The 20,202-nt window shown below is 38.9% G+C and overlaps 1 protein-coding gene and 1 long non-coding RNA gene across 7 annotated transcripts in view; one reads left to right on the plus strand and one right to left on the minus strand.

The window, feature by feature from the left end:
* Positions 1 to 2,862, minus strand: part of LOC121879682 — a 16,101-nt gene extending 13,239 nt beyond the window's left edge. The window contains exon 1 of the long non-coding RNA XR_006091392.1: positions 2,777 to 2,862. This is a non-coding gene — a long non-coding RNA (uncharacterized LOC121879682). The remainder of the gene's footprint in view (positions 1 to 2,776) is intronic.
* LOC121879680 (mucolipin-3-like) overlaps positions 1 to 16,645 on the plus strand; it is a 22,583-nt gene extending 5,938 nt beyond the window's left edge. For 4 of the 6 annotated variants that reach the window (XM_042386401.1, XM_042386395.1, XM_042386397.1 and 1 more), the window contains exons 2-15: positions 804 to 1,017; positions 1,331 to 1,430; positions 1,690 to 1,881; positions 2,404 to 2,557; positions 3,222 to 3,412; positions 4,036 to 4,152; positions 4,743 to 4,841; positions 5,394 to 5,543; positions 8,482 to 8,529; positions 9,905 to 10,018; positions 10,379 to 10,501; positions 10,841 to 11,047; positions 11,742 to 11,887; positions 12,172 to 16,645. In XM_042386401.1, the coding sequence (XP_042242335.1) occupies positions 804 to 1,017; positions 1,331 to 1,430; positions 1,690 to 1,881; positions 2,404 to 2,557; positions 3,222 to 3,412; positions 4,036 to 4,152; positions 4,743 to 4,841; positions 5,394 to 5,543; positions 8,482 to 8,529; positions 9,905 to 10,018; positions 10,379 to 10,501; positions 10,841 to 11,047; positions 11,742 to 11,887; positions 12,172 to 12,214 (1,898 nt within the window). In that variant the 3' untranslated portion in view covers positions 12,215 to 16,645. Of the gene's footprint in view, positions 1 to 803; positions 1,018 to 1,330; positions 1,431 to 1,689; positions 1,882 to 2,403; positions 2,558 to 3,221; positions 3,413 to 4,035; positions 4,153 to 4,742; positions 4,842 to 5,393; positions 5,544 to 6,408; positions 6,433 to 8,481; positions 8,530 to 9,904; positions 10,019 to 10,378; positions 10,502 to 10,840; positions 11,048 to 11,741; positions 11,888 to 12,171 lie in introns of all 6 variants that reach the window. The other 2 variants (XM_042386396.1, XM_042386398.1) reach the window with 2 other exon arrangements.
* Positions 16,646 to 20,202: the final 3,557 nt, after the last annotated feature.

Raw genomic sequence — 20,202 nt, forward strand, 5'->3', positions numbered from 1 at the left:
ATAAAGGAGGTTAATCTTCAGGAGATCCAGAAAGGAGGTTAATCTTCAGGTCATCCATAAAGGAGGTTAATCTTCAGGTCATCCAGAAAGGAGGTTAATCTTCAGGTCATCCATAAAGGAGGTTAATCTTTAGGTCATCCATAAAGGAGGTTAATCTTCATGTGAATGGTGTTGTTCTTGTCCCAACTACATCACTGATCTGTAATAATTTATACTGTGTGTCGTTAAGCACTGTAATTCGCATTCAGTGTCGAGGCAGTTCATTGTAGTAAATGTTGATCAGAGTTTATTGTGCTGACAGGAAATGGTTTAATTACTGTCTGTGTTCATACTGCCCCTTTGTATTTATGTATTCCTCTGTATTAACTCTTTATGTATTCCTCTGTATTAACTCCTTATGTATTCCTTTGTATTAACTCTGTATTTATGTATTCCTCTGTATATTTCAGTGTTTATGTTTACAGGTACAGCGACTGTGTTTTGGTGAACATGAAGATTAGCTCCCATCCCCCTATAGATAACTTCACCTGAGAGCTATTTAAACACCCTTATGCTACATGGGGGTTAGGTTGAGATTAGATTAGAACTTATACAGGGTGTCCATAAATGATTACCCTAAAAACAGTATGCTCTCATGTTATAATCAGGGTGTTCATTTATGGACTTCATTTATGGACACCCTGTATTAGTATAGTATTAGGAGTAAAATCAAGGAAATAACCTAGGGTGTCTAATATTCACATGATCCCCAAATATATATATACTGTACTGGAAATTATTCTGAGGTTCAATGTCTCACACAGAGCTTGAAAAGATGGCACAAGCGTTGAGTCAGCCGCCCCCAGAGATCAAGGTGTCTTCGGCCGAGCAGAATGGCGGCTCACGGTACGGGTCGATCACGTCTAGCATCAACAGCACCGGGCAATGTAGTCCCCTCGATGATTCCGTGACAACTAATACCACAACGGGTCTCTTCAGTCCTGAGGTCACGTCGGACAGGATGAGACGTAGACTGAAGTAAGTGTGAATCTGGTCTCTCTTCTCTCTCTCTCTCTATCTCCATTCTTGTAGATCTCTCTCTCTCTCTCTCTCCATTCTTGTAGATCTCTCTCTCTCTCTCTCTCTCCATTCTTGTAGATCTCTCTCTCTCTTATTTCTGTTGTTGTTTAATGAGCTGCAACGGATATCTTGAGAACCTTATATAGCCAAATCATCCGAGTCAATATAATTCTCATAAATTTTCACATCGCTGTTTACATTAATCTTGACGTAAATTCAAGAATAATTCTGTCAAACTGGGCATAAAAAAAGCCGTGTTTTCTGCCCACAGGTTCTTTTTTATGAACCCCATGGAGAAGTGGCACGCCCGGCAACGATTCCCGTGGAAACTATTGCTCCAAATATTCAAAATTATCGTCGTCACCGCGCAGGTAAATATTACAGTGAAACCTTTATTTAATGGGCTGTATGGAGAGGAAAGTTCAATTTATCGAGGGTCCGTTAGATGTGAAACCTCCATCTTATGAACTGTATAGAGATGAAAGTCCATTATATCGAGGGTCCGTTAGATGCGAAACCCCCATCTAATGGACTATATTGAGATAAAAGTCTCTTATAAGGAGGTTTCATTGTACTTGTATCTATCTGTTATCAAGTTGAATTAACACATGGTCTTCTTCCTGGTCACAGCTGTGTCTGTTTGCCCAGCAGCGCTACAACCACGTCAACTATCTCTGGGACACCAAGATCTCCTTTTCGCACCTGTTTCTTCAAGGTTGGGACACCACCATGGAAATACAGGTTTACCCTCCACCGGGGGGTCCTCTCGCTGTGTACAAAAAGTCGAGCTTTTTTGAGTATTTGGATTATGCAGCAATCACGGTGAGCTTTGGGTACTGTACTGTGTGATTTGTTGTTGTTGTTTAACTCTTAAATATTGTAGTAGCCATCATTAGTGGAAGTTAGAAATAGGGACAATAGCCATCATTAGTGGAAGTTAGCAATAGGGACAGTAGCCATCATTAGTGGAAGTTTCATTCTCCTTCCATTCCATCATGGGTGGGATCCTTACCTGCAAGTTAAGGATTAAGAGGATGGGAACAAATAATTTTTAAAGAAGGATTTTGATGTAGAAAGGGAATAACCATACTAGAACACATCCACCAAAATAACAAGGGGAGATAGTCTATGAACCACTTGTGTACTGGGTCCCCTCTTAGCTGAATAAAATCATGCGGTGTTACCCAAATAGAATATTGAAAGTGGCAGCCATTATCTACTGTAACGTTTTTAAGTGGTTAAGCATCAGGCTCGTAAGAAACACTGATGCTGTGCGGTTTGGATCAGTAACAAAACATTAACATCTTATTCGCTTAGAAAGTCATTAATTTCACAACATTACAGTACGCCAACATCCACGACACAGCGATAGGAACGTACGCATACATGTACAAGAACGACAGCATTGTGTCCCCGACCTTCTGTACCACGCATTACGTCAGCGGTGAAGCCTTCTTGAAAAACAACTCCTTCATCCTCGACAACAACACCACTAAAAGTGAGTTAATAATGACTGGGGTTTATGGTACAGTACAAGTATACCTCAGGGTACAGTAGGGTTACATTCATGAAGAGTTGTCTGTAATTTAAGCTTCTGTAACCTGAGGGATACTGTACCTGTTTTATCTATCTACAATCATGATCATTATTATAGTATTATTGTTAGTATCATTATTATTATTTTGATAAGAAATGACATTAAAATTAGGAACCTCACTAGAGAAACTGCACACGGAGAGCTGCCATCGGGTAACCTCGGGTAACTCCGTCAAGCTCGGCAAATGACCGTAAATCGATGTTGATGATGATTTCTGCACTGTAATATAATTTTGTATATTGTTAGACATGGTGAGGTTGAAAGACAGTAAGACTCTCCCAGTGATATATTTGACACCATGAACAAGACCTGTTATAATTTTCACCCCCCTCCCCCCCCCCAATGTTTACCTTCAGTCACCCCCCTCAGCTTAGCCCCCTCCCCTGAAACTACCTGGGGGGGGACTAATCTTCAGGTGCTACATAAAGACTTAAAATTACAAAAGGTCTCATTCATGGCTTCTATGTACCTGTATTTTGAATAATTGTTAAAGTCTATGATGTATATTGTGATTGTGTGAACTACGATACATAAATACAGTATATACTCTTGTTGTTCTCGGCAGCGTGTATCAACATTCCCCCGTCAGAAGCCAACGTCACACACTGGTCCTCGAAGACATACTTGGAACAACAGAACTTCACTTTAAACTTTGACCTCCTCCTCAACGCAGAATTTGAATTTATTTTACGCACCATCAAGTTGAGAGTCAGCCTTCCCTTCGATACTCCAGAGTGTTACTGCATGACGAGCAAAGTAAGTCCACCAGTTAAACTAAAGGAACAGGATTGGGTTATATACGAGTCACTGTAAACAACTACTATTTTTTTTAATCAATTAAAATCTGGGGATAACTTTTTGACTATCTTTTAAATATTTTATTCATTTCCATTCAAATTTATTTTGTATTTTGGATTTATTTATGAATTCCTCAAAGAGAATTATTTTATTATTAATTGTAGTAACAATATTTGGATTACTATACCAAGATTAGGCCTCAGCTTACTTCACCTTAACCTAACCCCCCTTCCCAGGCAGCATTAGGGAGGTTAAGCTTAAGGTTAAATAAGCTGGGGGGGGGTCATGTTACAATGATTTTATAAAGCTTAAGGTTACTTATCATTATTTTAGTGTCTTGTGGCCCTAAAATTGCTCACTAGAAATATGCCCCTAAAATTGATCACTAGAAATATGCCCCTAAAATTGATCACTAGCAATATGCCCCTAAAATTGATCACTAGAAATATGTCACTAAAATTGATCACTAGAAATATGCCCCTAAAATTGATCGCTAGAAATATGCCCCTAAAATTGATCACTAGAAATATGCCCCTAAAATTGATCACTAGAATTGTTGTTTATTTTTTGTTTTGTTTCAGGTTCAGTTTAATAATCACGATCACGACGGACAGATGCTGGTGGACCTACAAGTGGGCGCCCAAGTGTTGGAGTGTGACGGTTCCGTACAGGTGGTCTCCGAGGCTAAGACTCTGAGAGTGGGTAACCCGATAGTCTTACCTAACCCAACCCGATACAGTGTGACTTAATCTGACCTAATGTAACCTATCCTGACAGTGTAAATTAATCTCATGTGACCTGACGTAATGTGATGCTGGATAATGTGACCCAACTTAACCTGACAGTGTAAATTAATCTACTGTAATCTGACCTGACTAATGTGACCCAACCCAATTTGACACAAAGTAAATTAATCTAACCTCACCTAACCCTGGCTAATATGACCCCAAGTTAACCTAACATAACCCAGCTGAAGATAAAGACAACCTGACCTAAAGATAACTCGGCTTAACCCCACTGTTATCTTTGCCTCCCATGCTTGTGTAGGGTGGAAAGTTCAAAGAAAATTAGGAAAATATAACCCAAATGTATCAGTTAATCAAGAAAATTATATATAAGTAGAAATATCAACTTGTAACTAATTTATATATATAAAGTATTCTCAACTTTTTTCTGTGTCATACTAAGTCAATCTCAACCTCAATGTTTTAATCTATTTTACATCACTGTGAAAACTTAGTCAGGTGATCGGTCTTATATTACCCTCGTGTGTTTCCCATTTCGGAAGGTGTGGAGGATGATAATCAACGTCACCAGTATCCTCATCTGCGTCACCTCACTCATCATGTGCGTCAGGGCCATCTACCGAGCTCAGATTCTTAGGAAGGTGAGTAATGTTGTGTCGACTCTTTTTCACACATTCACAGTAACATCAATCTTGTTACGAAACTTATATTCATTTATTTGTTTTAGCGGAACCCTTACATTGTTTTACTGTGTCTCTCTCAACGTATTTTTTTAATCATTGTTCTTGTATTTTTGCAATGTATTTTGATGCTAGTTATATTTATTCACCTGAGCCATTGGGTTACGGGATATTCCAATCAATGTCAGTCTGTCTGTATTTAAATCATAAGCTTCTGGTTTCTTGATATGATATAAGGTACTGTACTCTGTTCTTGGAATTTGATATGTAATTCGCATGTGACGTAGGCTAGCAGTATTCTTGGGTCAGTTCAATGCTTTATATCAGGGGTCTCTGAACTGCCAGTATGCCATTACAGGTTTGAACCTTGATTGAAAAAGAGGATGGACATTTCTCTTGGTGTTAGGGGGTGAAGGGTCTCTCTCTCTCTCTCCACTGAATTGAGATATTTTAGATCAATAAATGTTGTGAAATAATTGCGCCGGTTTTCTCTCATAGTTCGTGTTCTTCCAGGCAACAGCATCATTTTTCCATCGCCATTACGGTAGAGAACTTACACTGGAGGAGCGGATGGAGTTCCTCAACCTGTGGTACGTGCTGATCTGCGTCAACGACATTCTCATCATCATCGGATCATTCTTCAAGATCGGCCTCGAGAGTAAGGTAGGTCTTAGCCATCCTGGTGGTAGTCATGTCAAGCTTTGTCAACACTCATTAAAAACTTGCTATTTCAGTTTTTCGTGATCTGTAGTGAGAGTATAGGGACATAAGGTCTTCATCGCCCACTGCTGTATGGTACTATCTCCTCTCTGGGGGGCTTGTGACTGCCTCTTGTATAGCAGTTATAGATGACTGGTCACCCTGCACCATAGTGGGAAAGTGCTCACAAGAGGGGGAGACTCCTTGCTAATGTGAGTGTCTGGAAGTATCTCAACACGGCCTCCAGATGTTGAAGTTTGTAGTTCTGTTGAGTTAAATTTTATTATTACAAGCATTATAGACCATAGAAGTAGCTCATGCAGCAGAGAATGAAGCCAACATGTTAAAAGACTCTATTGAGGTCCAGTGTACACCCATGAACAGTGCTGGGGAGAGAGGTACACATCTTAACTGTAGGTGGGTGGTCGAGGAATAGACGGGGAGATGTGTGTGTGTTCTTACCTCTATGTATGGAACACATCTTGAGTATAGGAAGTATTCATTGTAACACATTTAGGAGAAATGGATTTTAGAATTAATATTTTTCAATTGAGAGAATATTACAGGATCTGTTTATTCTGTGTCATATGAGATCAAGTTCCCTGTGGTGTTTCTTACCAGTGGTTTGCGGACATAAGTAATACACAAAAGTTCAAAAGACTTAACTGCAAAAAATACTTGAACGCTTGGCAAGGGGACACCTCAAGGAATAAACATGATGGAAGCACATGTTGCATCTCTGCCCACACCCATACTATGTATAATAATGTAACTTGTGATTCATCTTCTAAATATTATGTTAAACTTTCTCTCTATCTTGACCTTCTAGCTATTCCTGGAGGAGAAGGAGCGGGTAGGTTCCCTGTTGTTCAATTGTCAGAGTACAGCACATCGTGGTGTTTTGAATATTAAAAACAAACTCACTATTGTACCAGTGTTTTATGACCATTTTCCACACTTGGCTTGTGTTACTAATAGTTACTTCTGTGTTAGTAACTCCACAAAACTACAAGGATGTGTTTTTGTAGTACAGTACAATAATGTAATAGTAGTAGTGGTGATGTAGCATAAGGAGTCAATGAATTTTCCGGGACAAAATCCATTGACACCTAAAGCACGCAAGAATTATCGACTTGACTCACTTTTAAACTTCCAACACTACTGAATGATTTATAGCACATTAGTTTTTTTTTTTTTTGAGAAATGTTTGAGTATTTAGATTGTTAATAATGTAAATAAATTATACTCTTGGTTGGTTAGAATCTTGAGCCATTTCTGGATTCTGGGTAGTTCCTCTCCTCCCATATACCAACATGGGAGGAGAGACACTAACCCAAGGAAGACCTTTTTTATTGTGGGTCATATCAGAGACATACACAAGACACACACCTTTGAACCCTTGATATGACCCCTTGACCTTTAAGAGTGTATAGGGGCATAGGTCAAGGTCATTAACATAATCTTAGAAACAACTTCCTTATTCTTTCTTCTGTTTTAGCCGAGTCAATCAATGAACACCACCCACTCTTGACTAACATAATGGCTGAGAGACCTTTTTGGTGAGCTTGTTTTATGCACCTTGTGAGCTGTTTCATCACCTTAGTATATAATATTAGTCATTAGCCCATTCACTAGTCTGAAACACGGATGAGTATTTGCACTCACTTGGTATTTTCGTGTTTGTGACCAGCACGTTGGATGTCACCTATTTTACACTATGTCACCGTTCACGCGTTAATGCTATGGATGGCATGAAGATTACCTCCCCCACCCCCCAGATTATCTCGCCTGATGATTAAACACCCTAACGCTAATCTAATCCAACGCCCCAGATTAACTCAACCAATGATTAAACACCATAACGCTAATCTAATCCAACCCAACGCCTCAGATTATCTCAACCAATGATTAAACACCCTAACGCTAATCTAATCCAACCCAACGCCCCAGATTATCTCAACCAATGATTAAACACCATAACAATTAACCTAACCTAACCAGGTAGGTATAGGGTGTTTAATCAATGGGTGAAATAAACTGGGGGTAGGTTAGGTTAAGTTAGGTTTTGGGTTGGATTAGTGTTAGGGTGTTTAATCATCAGGTGAAGTAAGCTGGGGGTGCTAATCTTCATGTGATTTATTATTATTATACACTTTACACTTTGTTAGTACTGTAATGTGGGACTGTTGCAGGCCATCCACGCATTTATATGATTTAGTTGTTCTTGAGTTAAGCTTGTACTATACTGCTTAAAACTGCTTGAAATGACTATGATTTTTTTTTTGGCTATGTATAAAATCACTAAACAGGGCCTGAAGGAATCTGTAATCCAAGGTGGTAGACAAATAATTTTCACACTGAATTTAACCTTTAACTGTCATGGATGCCAGGAGGAATAGATAGCTTCAGGCCCTGTCTTTAGGTTACACGTTAACTTATTGAATCATGTGAAGATTGGCCACCCCAGCTTATTTCACCTTAAGATTAACCACACTGACGCTAACCTAACCAAGCCTAATCCCCAGGTAGCATTTGAGTGTCAACCTGTAACCAGCAGCTAAGGATTCCCTATACCATCCCTATGTGTGCAAAAATCGAATGCAAGGAATATGATAATCCAGAGATGATAGCTGCCGTCCCTACAGCTAATTTTCACGGATGATGGCTGCCGTCCCTACAGCTAATTTTCACGGATGATGGTTGCCGTCCATACAGCTAATTTTCACGAATGATAGCTATCATCCTTACATCTAAATTCAACGGATGATGGCTGGTGTTGAAGAGTTAATCATCCGGTGAAATAAGCTTTGAGGGATAATGTTCACACACTTCAGCTCATCATAGCAGCCCTGTCTTCCCCAGCTAGTAATGTTATATTCTTTTTTGCATGGCCTGGGAGTAGTTATTGCGTACAAATCATCCAGAATTTGTGAAAAGCAGCTTTCAAGTGGTAAGTTGAGACTACCATGTGTGTGTGTGTGTGTGCGTGCATGTGTGTTCGTGCGTGTGTGTGCGTGCGTGTATATTTTCTATACATATTTATTTCCAGACTTCATGCATACAACATCTTTAACCAATATCGATGAATTAAAACCAATCTCAGTACATAAATATACAGTACTATCATTAAAAAACTCAGATAAATTCAATTATAAATATATTTTGTCTTAGTCATTCATAAAACCCCTTGGACTTGGTGGGATTTGCTCTTACTTACTGCTAGACACAAGTACAGGTTCGAGGTTTAGCGCTATCTTGCTTCGACTTGGTAGATGGTATTGTGTATATAGTGTTTTTATATTGCTTATATAGTACGCGTTTGATGGCTGGGAGGGAAATATAGGAAAGAGATAAGGTTTTTTTATTTTGTTGTGTTTCACTTCCACATTTTGTTTTCCTCCCATATTTATTGTTTTCCTCCCATATTTCCTGTGTTTCCTTCCTATATTTAATGTGTTTTCCTCCCAATTTTGTTTCCCTTCCAGATTTCATGTCATTCCCTCCCAAATTTCCCATCTCTCCCTCCCACCCATCAAATCCACTTGTTGTCATGGACCGATCACAGCTTATACAGAAAACAATAATTAGTTACTCTATATGAATGTATAGTTAAATCTGTATGTTAGTATTTGTTTTGCTTCATTACGTTCAAGCGGTTACGTCACGTGACTTGATTGGCTACAAGTGTAAACAAATCAATCAATCAAGTTGTTTTTGTGTGTATGTTCCTATACAGTTGTTGCTCTGTAAATAGCATTGGCTTCGGGCTTTAATTAATATTTACTTATGTCACTTGATGCTTGTTTTGGGTACGTGTGTGTGTGTTATCATGAATGTTCTTCACCCCTTTGTACAGTGGACGAGAAATAACGGAAGTATTTTTAATTTTACGTAAGTTTAAGAGTCGGTACAGAGGATCCCAGTTGGCATAACCACATGCACTATATGACTAAGGTTCATATATTATAACCGTCATATATGGCAAGTATAGCCTAAACCTTATCTAAATTTAATATATTGGGGTCGTCTTATATGCCACATCGCCTTATACGTTATGCCATTTCCCATCGATCATTTTGTTATTCATACTCGGAAGAATCTGTTTGGTATCGAGGTATTTTTGTCTTGCCATCCCACTTATGGATAAGATTTTGACGATGGAAATATTCTTGTGTTTATTTGGGAGAAAAGTCCAAGGGGGAAAATAAATATCAAAATTTTCTATGGCGATAAACGACTCGATTTCCGCACCGATAAAATCAACCCATCACAAAAATTAGACGTACGATTCGTTATTTTATCCCCGAAATCATTCTCGTTTCCAGAGCTATGACGGTTACCTCGACACATGGAACATCTGCTCGCTCTTCCTCGGTCTAGGCAACATGTTTGTCTGGTTTGGGTGTCTCAGATATCTGGGCTTCTTCGCCACGTACAATGTGAGTATTCTGACACTACATCACTTTAGATTGGTTGTTTTGATGTGGTTTATTTTTGCTCTGTGTGTGTGTGTGTGTGTGTGTTTTTGTCTGTACTCATGTGTGTATTTGTTCATTTATGTGGTTATTCATTCATGTGAGTGTGTTTGTCCATGTATGTATGTGTGTCTGTAAGAGAAGAAAGTTTGCAGGAAGACTAGACACCCTAGTTTATTTCACCTGATGATTAAAAACCCTAACCTAACCCAAAGGAAGCATTAGGGTGTTTAATCATCAGGTGAAATAAAAAAAATAGGGTGTCTAAATTTCCCGTAAAAAAAAATATGAATGTTGATGTTTATTATTACGTTTTTCTCGCAGATAATGATCCTGACGATGAAGAAATGTATCCCAAACGTGTTACGCTTCTCCACATGTCTCATGATGGTGTTTGCCGGCTACTGTTTGTGTGGCTGGCTCGTGCTGGGGCCCTACCACCTCAAGGTAAGTGGAAGTCATGGATCACCTGAGGATTAACCACCCTAATGCTAACTTAACCTAATCTATCCAAACTTTATTTCGTCTAACCTTATTTAACGTAATCTTATCTAACCTAAATTAACAATCTAAGGCAGCATCAGGGTGTTTAATCATCAGCAGTTTAATTGGGAATAAACCGACTGCATAGAGTGTTTAATCATCAGCAGTTTAATTGGGAATAAATCGACTGATATACTTTACAAAGAACCGGATTAACTGTTCTTTCTAAACCCCTATACCCGACAAAATCTCTTGGCGGAAGTATCGTTATCGCCGGGGTTTATTTTGTTTGTTTATTTACAGTTCCGCACCTTCTCGTCGACGATGGAGTGTTTGTATTCTCTCATCAACGGAGACGACATGTTCGCTACGTTCTCCTCGACGTCTGGGAAGGACCCGGTGGTGTGGTGGTTCTCCCGGGCTTACCTCTACTCCTTTATCTCTCTCTTCATCTACGTCATTCTTAGTCTGTTTATTGCTATTATTATGGACGCCTACGAGACCGTTAAGGTGAGTGGTGTGTGTGACTGTTTTTACTGTATATGTGTTTGTGTGTGTGTGTGTGTGTGTGGGGGTGGTTGTTTTTACTGTATATTTGTGGGGGGTGGGGGGCTGTTTGTATGGCTGTGTGTGTGTTTTTCTGTGGACTTACTGCTTTTACAATTATCGAAAACATCACGTATCACTCACAGACAACCCACACAAGTTTGAAAAATGGCCACAAAAATATGCCAATGATAACTCGCAACGAAATAAACTTTCCAGCGAATATAAATTATGGATTCATTGTATATTTTACTTTATTCCACTCTCGAAAATGTAATCATAGTTCACAACAATCGACTAAACCTAATGTATTCTCTTGAACGCAAAAAGTATTCAATGATCAGTATTTTACTTTGGGGGTTGGAGGGGGGAGATTCTTGTTTACAATGTCTATTTATTTATATTTACTTTCGTTTGATCGTTGAGTGCGTTACATTATCCCACTCTTTATCCTTTGATCATTGAGTGCGTTACATTATCTCACTCTTTATCCTTTGATCGTTGAGTGCGTTACATTATCTCACTCTTTATCCTTCGATCATTGAGTGCGTTACATTATCTCACTCTTTATCCTTTGATCGTTGAGTGCGTTACATTATCTCAATCTTTATCCTTCGATCGTTGAGTGCGTTACATTATCTCACTTTATCCTCCGCAGCATTGTTATGATGATGGATTCCCTGAGTCGGGATTGATGAAGTTCGTCAACGAGTGCACGGAAGAGCCCTCGAGCGGGGTCTTCCACGACGACGGTGACCGCACCATTCACGACGTCATCAACTCCCTCTTCTGCTGCGGACTCGAGTGAGAACAAGAAATTATGTTGTTGTTCATTACACTTAAATTAACCAATTGTGTGGTGGGAATTTCTCACAGCTGAGTAAAACTTCCTGCTATTGACATAACCTAACCTGGACACTACTCCTTAAAGGGTTAAACATGTCCTTATACAGCTAGAAGGATGGGATGAAGGATATAGATGAATAGGATGTAAAAGAATAGGATATGTATGAGTGTGTGCATGTGTGTATGTACTGTAGATATGTATGAATGTATACATACATACATACATAAATTTTTGCCCCCAGGAGAAACCACCAAGACATGGAATACGAGCCGCTCATCACGTAAACACAACAACACGTAGCATCGAGAAAGGCCTATCATCTCCATGTCGCGTTTTGCATCAGAATAACAATAACCTTCGGGTGTGTTATGATACATGGGGCAGGTATCTCGAGCACTGGATTTGTAAACACTGGAGCGGAAATTAGTACAGATGAAATTATAAAGTGTGTATTGGCACCGTAGTTTACAAATGGCGATGAGCGTCAGTTGGCAGCTTGTATGGGGCGCACCGGGCAAGAACTAGAATAGCAGCAGAAAAAAATTTAAAAATAAGTAAACACATCTTAAGCCGGACTGTCACTTGTCTTGTTCATGCCCGGAGCGACTCATATTTAATCAAAATTGTGTAAGTTGATCACAGTTGATGAAAATGTATATGAATTTATGTTGTATGCCAATTTATTATCGTTTCGTGACATCCTGACTCTAAATTTTTTGTTTTATTATTGTTTAATTCTGTACAAGGACACAGCAAATATCTTGTGTAATATTAAGTATATGTGAGTCTTTCTGCCATTGTTGGAACCAAAGTATTGTATGTTGAGTCATACACACACGTCAGACACCACCAGTCTCGATATAACTTCACACATTTAACGACCAACATTTCAGGAGTCGGTGCTGTAAACGATAACCGCCAACGAAACGACATAAATACTGTCCTTGAAATATTTGCCAAGACGAACCACTGGTAAGAATTGCTGCCTGTTTACTGAGGGAATTACACTTTTGTTACATAGAATAATTAGAAGCATCTTGTATATGTTAATATAGAAACATGACCTTTTTTCTACTATACCAAAGCTGCTATATATCTGCCCACTATATCTAACACACATAATAAACCCAGAGATCTCTTATAGACGATATATACAGTCTACTATATGACTTAAGACATGCCTATGTTATACAGATCAACCAACATACTGTACACCTTGGATATTTCAAGCGATGTATACTGTAACTCAAAGATAGTATGTATTGTCTATTCCTCATGGATAATAAGCTTTAAAATGTACAATATATAACTGATGATAAAGTCACTACTGGTTAGAAAGATTTGGAATCACATGAAGATTAGACACCCCAGTTATCTGATGATTAAATACCCTTAATTTAAACCATTTACACCTGATAATTAAACACCTTTAACCTAACCATCACATATGGGTGTTTCATCATCAGGCAAAATAAACTAGTGTGTCTAATCTTTAGGTGATGTGAAATTATACCACATTACTACTGACTAAATACATCTGTTTATTAAGTATTCAGATGTATCTATGTGATTACTATACACTTACGGGTTTAATGTGCACGTTGTCGGTGTTATTGTGAGTGTGGCCTAAGGTGGGGGAGCATTACAAGGGACAGCGCATCGTACGTCTTTGAGCTGGTGTTTGTGTTTCCCGTCCACAACTTGGCTATAAAATGTCTGATGGGATTATACATTGGCTATAATTGTATCAAGCATTATACAGTACATTGACAATAAAATGTATGATGACATTATACATTAGTTATAAAAGGTATGATAGTATCTTTGGACCCTAATATGATCACATATGATAAATGTACACTCTGGGAGGTGTGTGTGGCCCTTGATTTACAGGACGCCATGTTTATAAGCCATTGTGTGCCGTAATATCATAATAATTTGAATTTATCGTAACAGAATTACAGTAAAACGTTATTTGTGTCACGTACAAGTATCTTATTTTGGTCTGCGGGAAATACATTTGTTGTCTATTGTTACATGAGGACCAGAGAACATTATGTGCAGTGACCCCGATGTATGTACTGAGGGAAGAGGAATGATTCTTGCACATACTGAGGGAAGAGGAATGATTCTTGCACATATTGAGGGAAGAGGAATGATTCTTGCACATATTGAGGGAAGAGGAATGATTCTTGCACATATTGAGGGAAGAGGAATGATTCTTGCACATATTGAGGGAAGAGGAATGATTCTTGCACATACTGAGGGGACAGGAATGATTCTTGCACATACTGAGGGGACAGGAATGATTCTTGCACATACTGAGGGTACAGGAATGAATGACACATACTGAGGGAAGAGGAATGATTCTTGCACATACTAAGGGAAGAGGAATTTGTAAGTAATTGGTTTTATTTTTAATACGAGAAGTCCCGAGATTCATCTGTATGTAATCATATCCTGAAAATACAGTCGAACCTCAAAATGTCGAATTAATTTTCCCCATAAATAATGTAATCACCTCGACCATGTAACACACCGTCCAATTGGCGAGTTTGTCCGGTGAAAACTAAGGCAATGGGTAGTAATTGATAATGATCGAAAAGGCGAGTTAAACGAACCTTGAACAGCCTAATCTCGGGACTTACCTGGACAAGGATCTTTTTCAGGATACAGTAACTTTCCAGTAGTTTGACTAATAGTAAATAACAAAAACTGCTATAGCTAAATTTATTACCATTCCAGCTTAAAGTTTTGTTTTAATGACGTTATTTCTGAATCAAAAATCCTGAAATAAAGTTACCATTTTATTTTAACATGATGGATTAATACCTTGTGATGCTAATTTTGTACAGTCTATTACTTTATTCCCTGTATATTTGTAAATAGATAATTCTCTTTTAGGTGAACCAAGGAGTCTTGTTTAATAGACATATTTCTATTTGTTTTAATATCACCCAAAGTTTGATTACACGACATTCTCCCACACAAACTTGGACCGAACGTTACAGTGCTGTATCCAGAGCCTGAGAATAGGGAGAAGTTACAGTGGTGGGCAAAATGTTAGGGAGGGGGGGGGGGGTCCAACCAGCCATAAAGACATACATTAAGACATATTTAATTAGTGTACAGTACAAATAATCTGTAGTATGTAATTAGGCTACAGTGTCAATTGGTTCTGTATTCTTCTGGGACATCTAAAAGGAGGGGGGGGGGGGGTTACAAACATGCAGTAACCCCCCCCCTCCTGGATACAGCCCCGTTTTAAGCAACATATCCCGACTAGTCTTGACACACACAAAATATCTCATAATACTGTATTGACCAATTAAGTGACAATAAGTATGTATGTGTCAAGACCAGTTATAATATACTGCCAAGTGTTCAATTAAGTTTTTGTTTGAATATCAAGTAATGTCAAATAAGTCAAACTCTCGGTGAAGTCGAGACAAATGTTATAATTGAACTACGAATCCAGACTTTTTTTGTGTCGCCTTTGAATATATTGTACTGTCCTGTATATCTCGAATTACTGCCTTACTATTATGAATGATGCCGTAGTGTCAGTATACAGTATGTAATGTAGTATTGTACCCTGTATATATTTAACAGGTTCAGATATCCTGTTACGTTTAATATTCCAACACATACATTGCCTGTCCGATCGGATTAACCCCTAGAGTATGGTGTAACCTCCGAGAATAAAATAATCGGGTGTTAGCTAATTAAAATATTAAAAATGGCATCCCCGTAGTGAAGGAGTTAGTGGCTAGGAGGTAGATTGCTTGATTTTATAGATTAATAATCGCACGTTTCTCAAATGTACTGTGTTGTAGCGGAGACCATTTGTAATTTCAGCTTTTATGGATTACCTGAAGTATAGACCTCCAGATAATTTATGAGGTGGTAAAATTTCAGGTGATTACTTATGGGGCTAAATTTCAGGTGAGAACTTGAGGGGCTAATCTTCAGGTGGACACTAGGGAGGAGGCTAATCTTCAGTGACTCAAAAAGGCTAAATTATGAATGGTTTAGACTACACCACTGCTGGATTGGTAGTTGTCATGGCCAGTGTTCAGCTTATAATGACAGTCAGGGGATTAATGTCATCATACTCAAGGGATTAATATCATCGTACATAAGAGATTTATAACCTCACACACAAGGGGTTAAACAGTCAGCATAATTAATGAGCTTGAGCTGCATCTGACAGGAGGGGATACAGTACTAAATATTATCCCAAGATACGTTAATATCATATTTTGTAGAGAGAATGACTACAGAAGTGATAGGGCCAAGATATACAGTACACAAGTCAAGGGAATGAGTTACCTAAATGAACTATACCCTGACTGTCATCTGATGTGTTGTTACTTGGGACAGATATTCCTTCAGTTTAGGAGGGAGGGAACATTTGACCCCGACTCTTCAATATACCTTTGTAAAATTATGACACCTACCTCTTTGGAAAGTTTTTGGAAGGTATATATCTACTGTATGTGTAAAAGTTTATATAAAAAAGTATTTGGATGTGAAAGTAAATTATCTGTTTAAAATATATGTATAAAACGACACAAGATAAAGTATTTGGATGTGAAACAAAATCATCTGTTATATTTAGAAACTTTCCCTGTGTGTTCCTATTATGCCATTGTCCTGTGTGTTACTGTATTTGTAAATATTATATTATACTTCAATACATTATTTATATTTAATAGTGGTGTTCTGTTAACCTAATGCTCTAATGTACAAGTGCAATGCTCAGTTGAACGTACAGATGCAAATGCTCAGTTTAACGTACAGATGCAATGCTCAGTTTAACGTACAGATGCAATGCTCAGTTCAAAGTACAGATGCAATGCTCAGTTTAACGTACACTCGCCTGCAATTGAAACCAAAGAGAAATTATATAAATGTTGCACCCAGTTCATTACCAAAGTCATCCAAACGAAATGGAAAACAGACGCTGCAAAAACGAAACCTCCGAGAAACGCGAGGTGCCATCATGGCTATAAATGAGTTATATCTGATAAGGAAAGCAAATAGACTAACACATCATCTCACGTCATCCTGTGTTCTAGAGTGCATAGTACGGCAAAGGCCACGATATCTGGATATTTGAGAAGTCGGTTAATTTTTACAAGTTAGTTGCTAAGGTTCCAAATCGACACAATATATGAAAGAATCTGGTATTTTTTAATCTTTCGTTAAGGCAAGTTTATCACAATTATCATATAAAAATTTACATCCACTTAAAAATACATAAACTCACTATTCTTCTGCAGGAGTCATTCTAAAGTACCTAAATTGAATTCCATATACAAAACATGAGGCATATATGCATAATTATGAATTCTATAAACACAAGTATACATATTGAAGTAAAGAAAAATACATAGCCAGAAAATTAGATGAGACACCCTAGTTTATATCACCTTAAGACTAACCATCAACCATACTTCATCTAATCAACACCACCCCCCACCTTAATCATCAGGTGAATTAAGCCAGGGTGCCTAATCTTCAGGTGATTAAAAAAGAAAAACTCCTTTTAACTTACGTAATGTTCAATCTGCTTGGTCTGGTAGTGAGTGCCTATTTGCCAAGCTGTGAGTGGTTGGGGATGTGTGTGTGTGTGTGCCTTCGTTCTTCTTACAATAACTGTCACTGATTCTTACAATGCCTCTCACAATGACCGCTGATAACTCTTTATACCATACCAAACTTCATAATCCTAGGATGGGCATGGTTGGGTTTGACATTGCTTCGTTAGGTATCACAATGCTTGGGTGGGTTGGATTACATTTGGCTGGGCTAGGTCAGGTGAGGTTTGACAATGCTTGGTTAGGATAGGTTAGGTTTGGCTAGGTTGGGTCCACTTAGTTAAGGTGAGAGACTAGAAGTGTCGCCTCCAAACGGACCTACAAATACAGTAATATCTCCATTAGTGGGAATCCCTCAAACCCGGAACTCTCCGTTAGCAGGAATTTAAATTTTCCGGAAAATTCCCGGGGCGAGGGATTTTTTTCCAGCTTTGAGAGAGTCGTCTCGTTACCCGGAAATCATTCATTCCCGGAAGTACTCTGCACCAATTGTTCCGGCTAACGGAGATATCACTGCACCTCTAAATGATACTAATCACTGTAGTTTGTGTATCAAATTTAACCATTAATTCCTCCATCTATAAATAAAACATCATTTACCTCAACCACTCATAGTACGGCAAGCAGACTCTCTAACTGAACAATCACTTCAGCCAAAACAAAGGAATCAATCTGAACGGAAACAAACCATCGCAGCGCCTACACTGAACGTGATACCAAGAGAGAGAGAGAGACATGTCACACTGGCTCTGTCATCAGCAAATTTCCTTACATACAAACTCTAAACTCTCTCTTGGTTGGTGAACTTGAGAAAATATCATGGATCACAAGAAGATTTTGGCATCCCAGCAAATTTCATTTGATGATTCAACACCCTAATGGAGGGTAGGGGGGGTTAGGTGTCAGGGTAAGGCAGGTGTAAGGATAGGATAGGGTAGGTTAGGTTAGGATAGGGTAGATTAGGTTGGTATTTTGGTAGGGTAGGTTGGCATCATGGTAGGGTAGGTTGGTGGTAGGGTAGGTTAGGTCGGTGTTAGGATAGGATAGGGTGGGTTGGTGTTAAGACAGGGTAGGGTAGTGTTAGGTTAGAGTAGATGAGGGATGGGTAGTGTTAAGTTAGGGTAGCATCAGGACGTTTAATCATCAGGTGAAATAAGTTGGGGTGCCTCAATTACACATTACCCAAATTCTTCTCCAATAACCCCAGAAATGTTGGCTACTGGAGATTAACCCTTAGGCCCCGGGGCTAAAGGGTTAAATTATTTACCGATTTGTTTTGGGAAGACTTTTGACATCATAAGTAATTCTAGTTAATAAAAGGAAATAAATTATCCCCAAAAATGTAAAAACTCTACAATAATACCAAGTTTCAAGGAAGACTCAACCTGTATCAACATCTAAATCAGTGAAATACAGACAATTTACATTATGGTTGTGATCCTAAAAAACATCTGTAGGTCGATCCATCATGAACCAAATGATGCCTGGATTATATCCTGTAGGGTGTCCCAGAAAAAAGTCCCTGCCTCCCTCCCTGCCTACCTGCTCCCTGTTTCCCTCCCTACCTGTTCCTTGCATCCTTCCCTCCCTGCCTACTCCCTGCATCCTTCCCTCCTTGCCTGCTTCCTGTTTCCCCCTTGCCTGCTCCTTGTTTCCCTCCCTCCCAGTTCCCTGTTTCCCTCCCTCCCTGCCTGCTCCCTGTTTCCTTCCCTCCCTGCCTATTCCCTGCATCCTTCCCTCCTTGCCTGCTCCCTGTTTCCCTCCCTCCCTGCCTGTTCCCTCCTCGCCTGTTCCCTGCATCCCTCCCTCCCTAAGACACCGTGAATCATAGGTAGACAGGAACACTATTCTAGGACACCCTATACTACACAATGTCATGTCATAAAGTCTTTGAGGAACCTATATTGCAGTGCACAGGCGTCTCTCAATTCATGCCAAGGCTCCAATCCAGAAATGCAATCATGACAAACATAAACAGCAGTTGTTCATTACCCTCACCTACCTTGAAGTGGAAAGTGGATCGTAACTACAATATAAAAGTCAAGATAAAAAAATGGCAATTAAAAGGATGAAATTGAAATACATCTCATTAAAACCGGACTAGATAGATGGATTGATTATACAGTGACCCTTCGTTTAACGAACTCAATCCGTTCCAGAAGGTCGCTCGTTAACCGAAACCATTGTTTCAATGGGTTTTTGGGTAATTGGTTCCAGCTCACCGAAAATTTCCTAAATTCAACAAAAATGGTAGAAAAATTCACTTACTTTGAGGTGTGTATGTAGAAGGCTCCTGGATGATGATGATGATGGGAATTAGAATGGGGGTGGAGGAGAAGGAAGAAGAGAAGGAATTGGGGTGGAAGAGAAGTCACCCCATGGCACCATTTCACCCATAAAATTTTAGTTCTCTTGGTGTATTTCAAGATTATTTTCTTTAAATCAACACTGCACTGCATTATATATTGTCAATATGTAAAATAAATTTCAAAATGACCAATAATTTGCTTGGAAACAGAAAAAAAGCCTTTAGTTGAAGAGAGTCTCAAGCAAGATGTTACCTCCAGTGAAAACGAGAGAGACTAACGCCTGTTTGCTGTGTTAAGAGGCTGGATGCCGCGCATTAAACTAGTCACTTTACCTTCAATTATGTTCAATAATTGTTAAAA

Source organism: Homarus americanus, unplaced genomic scaffold, assembly GCF_018991925.1.
Source record: "Homarus americanus isolate GMGI-L3 unplaced genomic scaffold, GMGI_Hamer_2.0 scaffold42643, whole genome shotgun sequence".
In the NCBI taxonomy this organism is placed as follows: Eukaryota; Metazoa; Arthropoda; class Malacostraca; order Decapoda; family Nephropidae; genus Homarus; species Homarus americanus.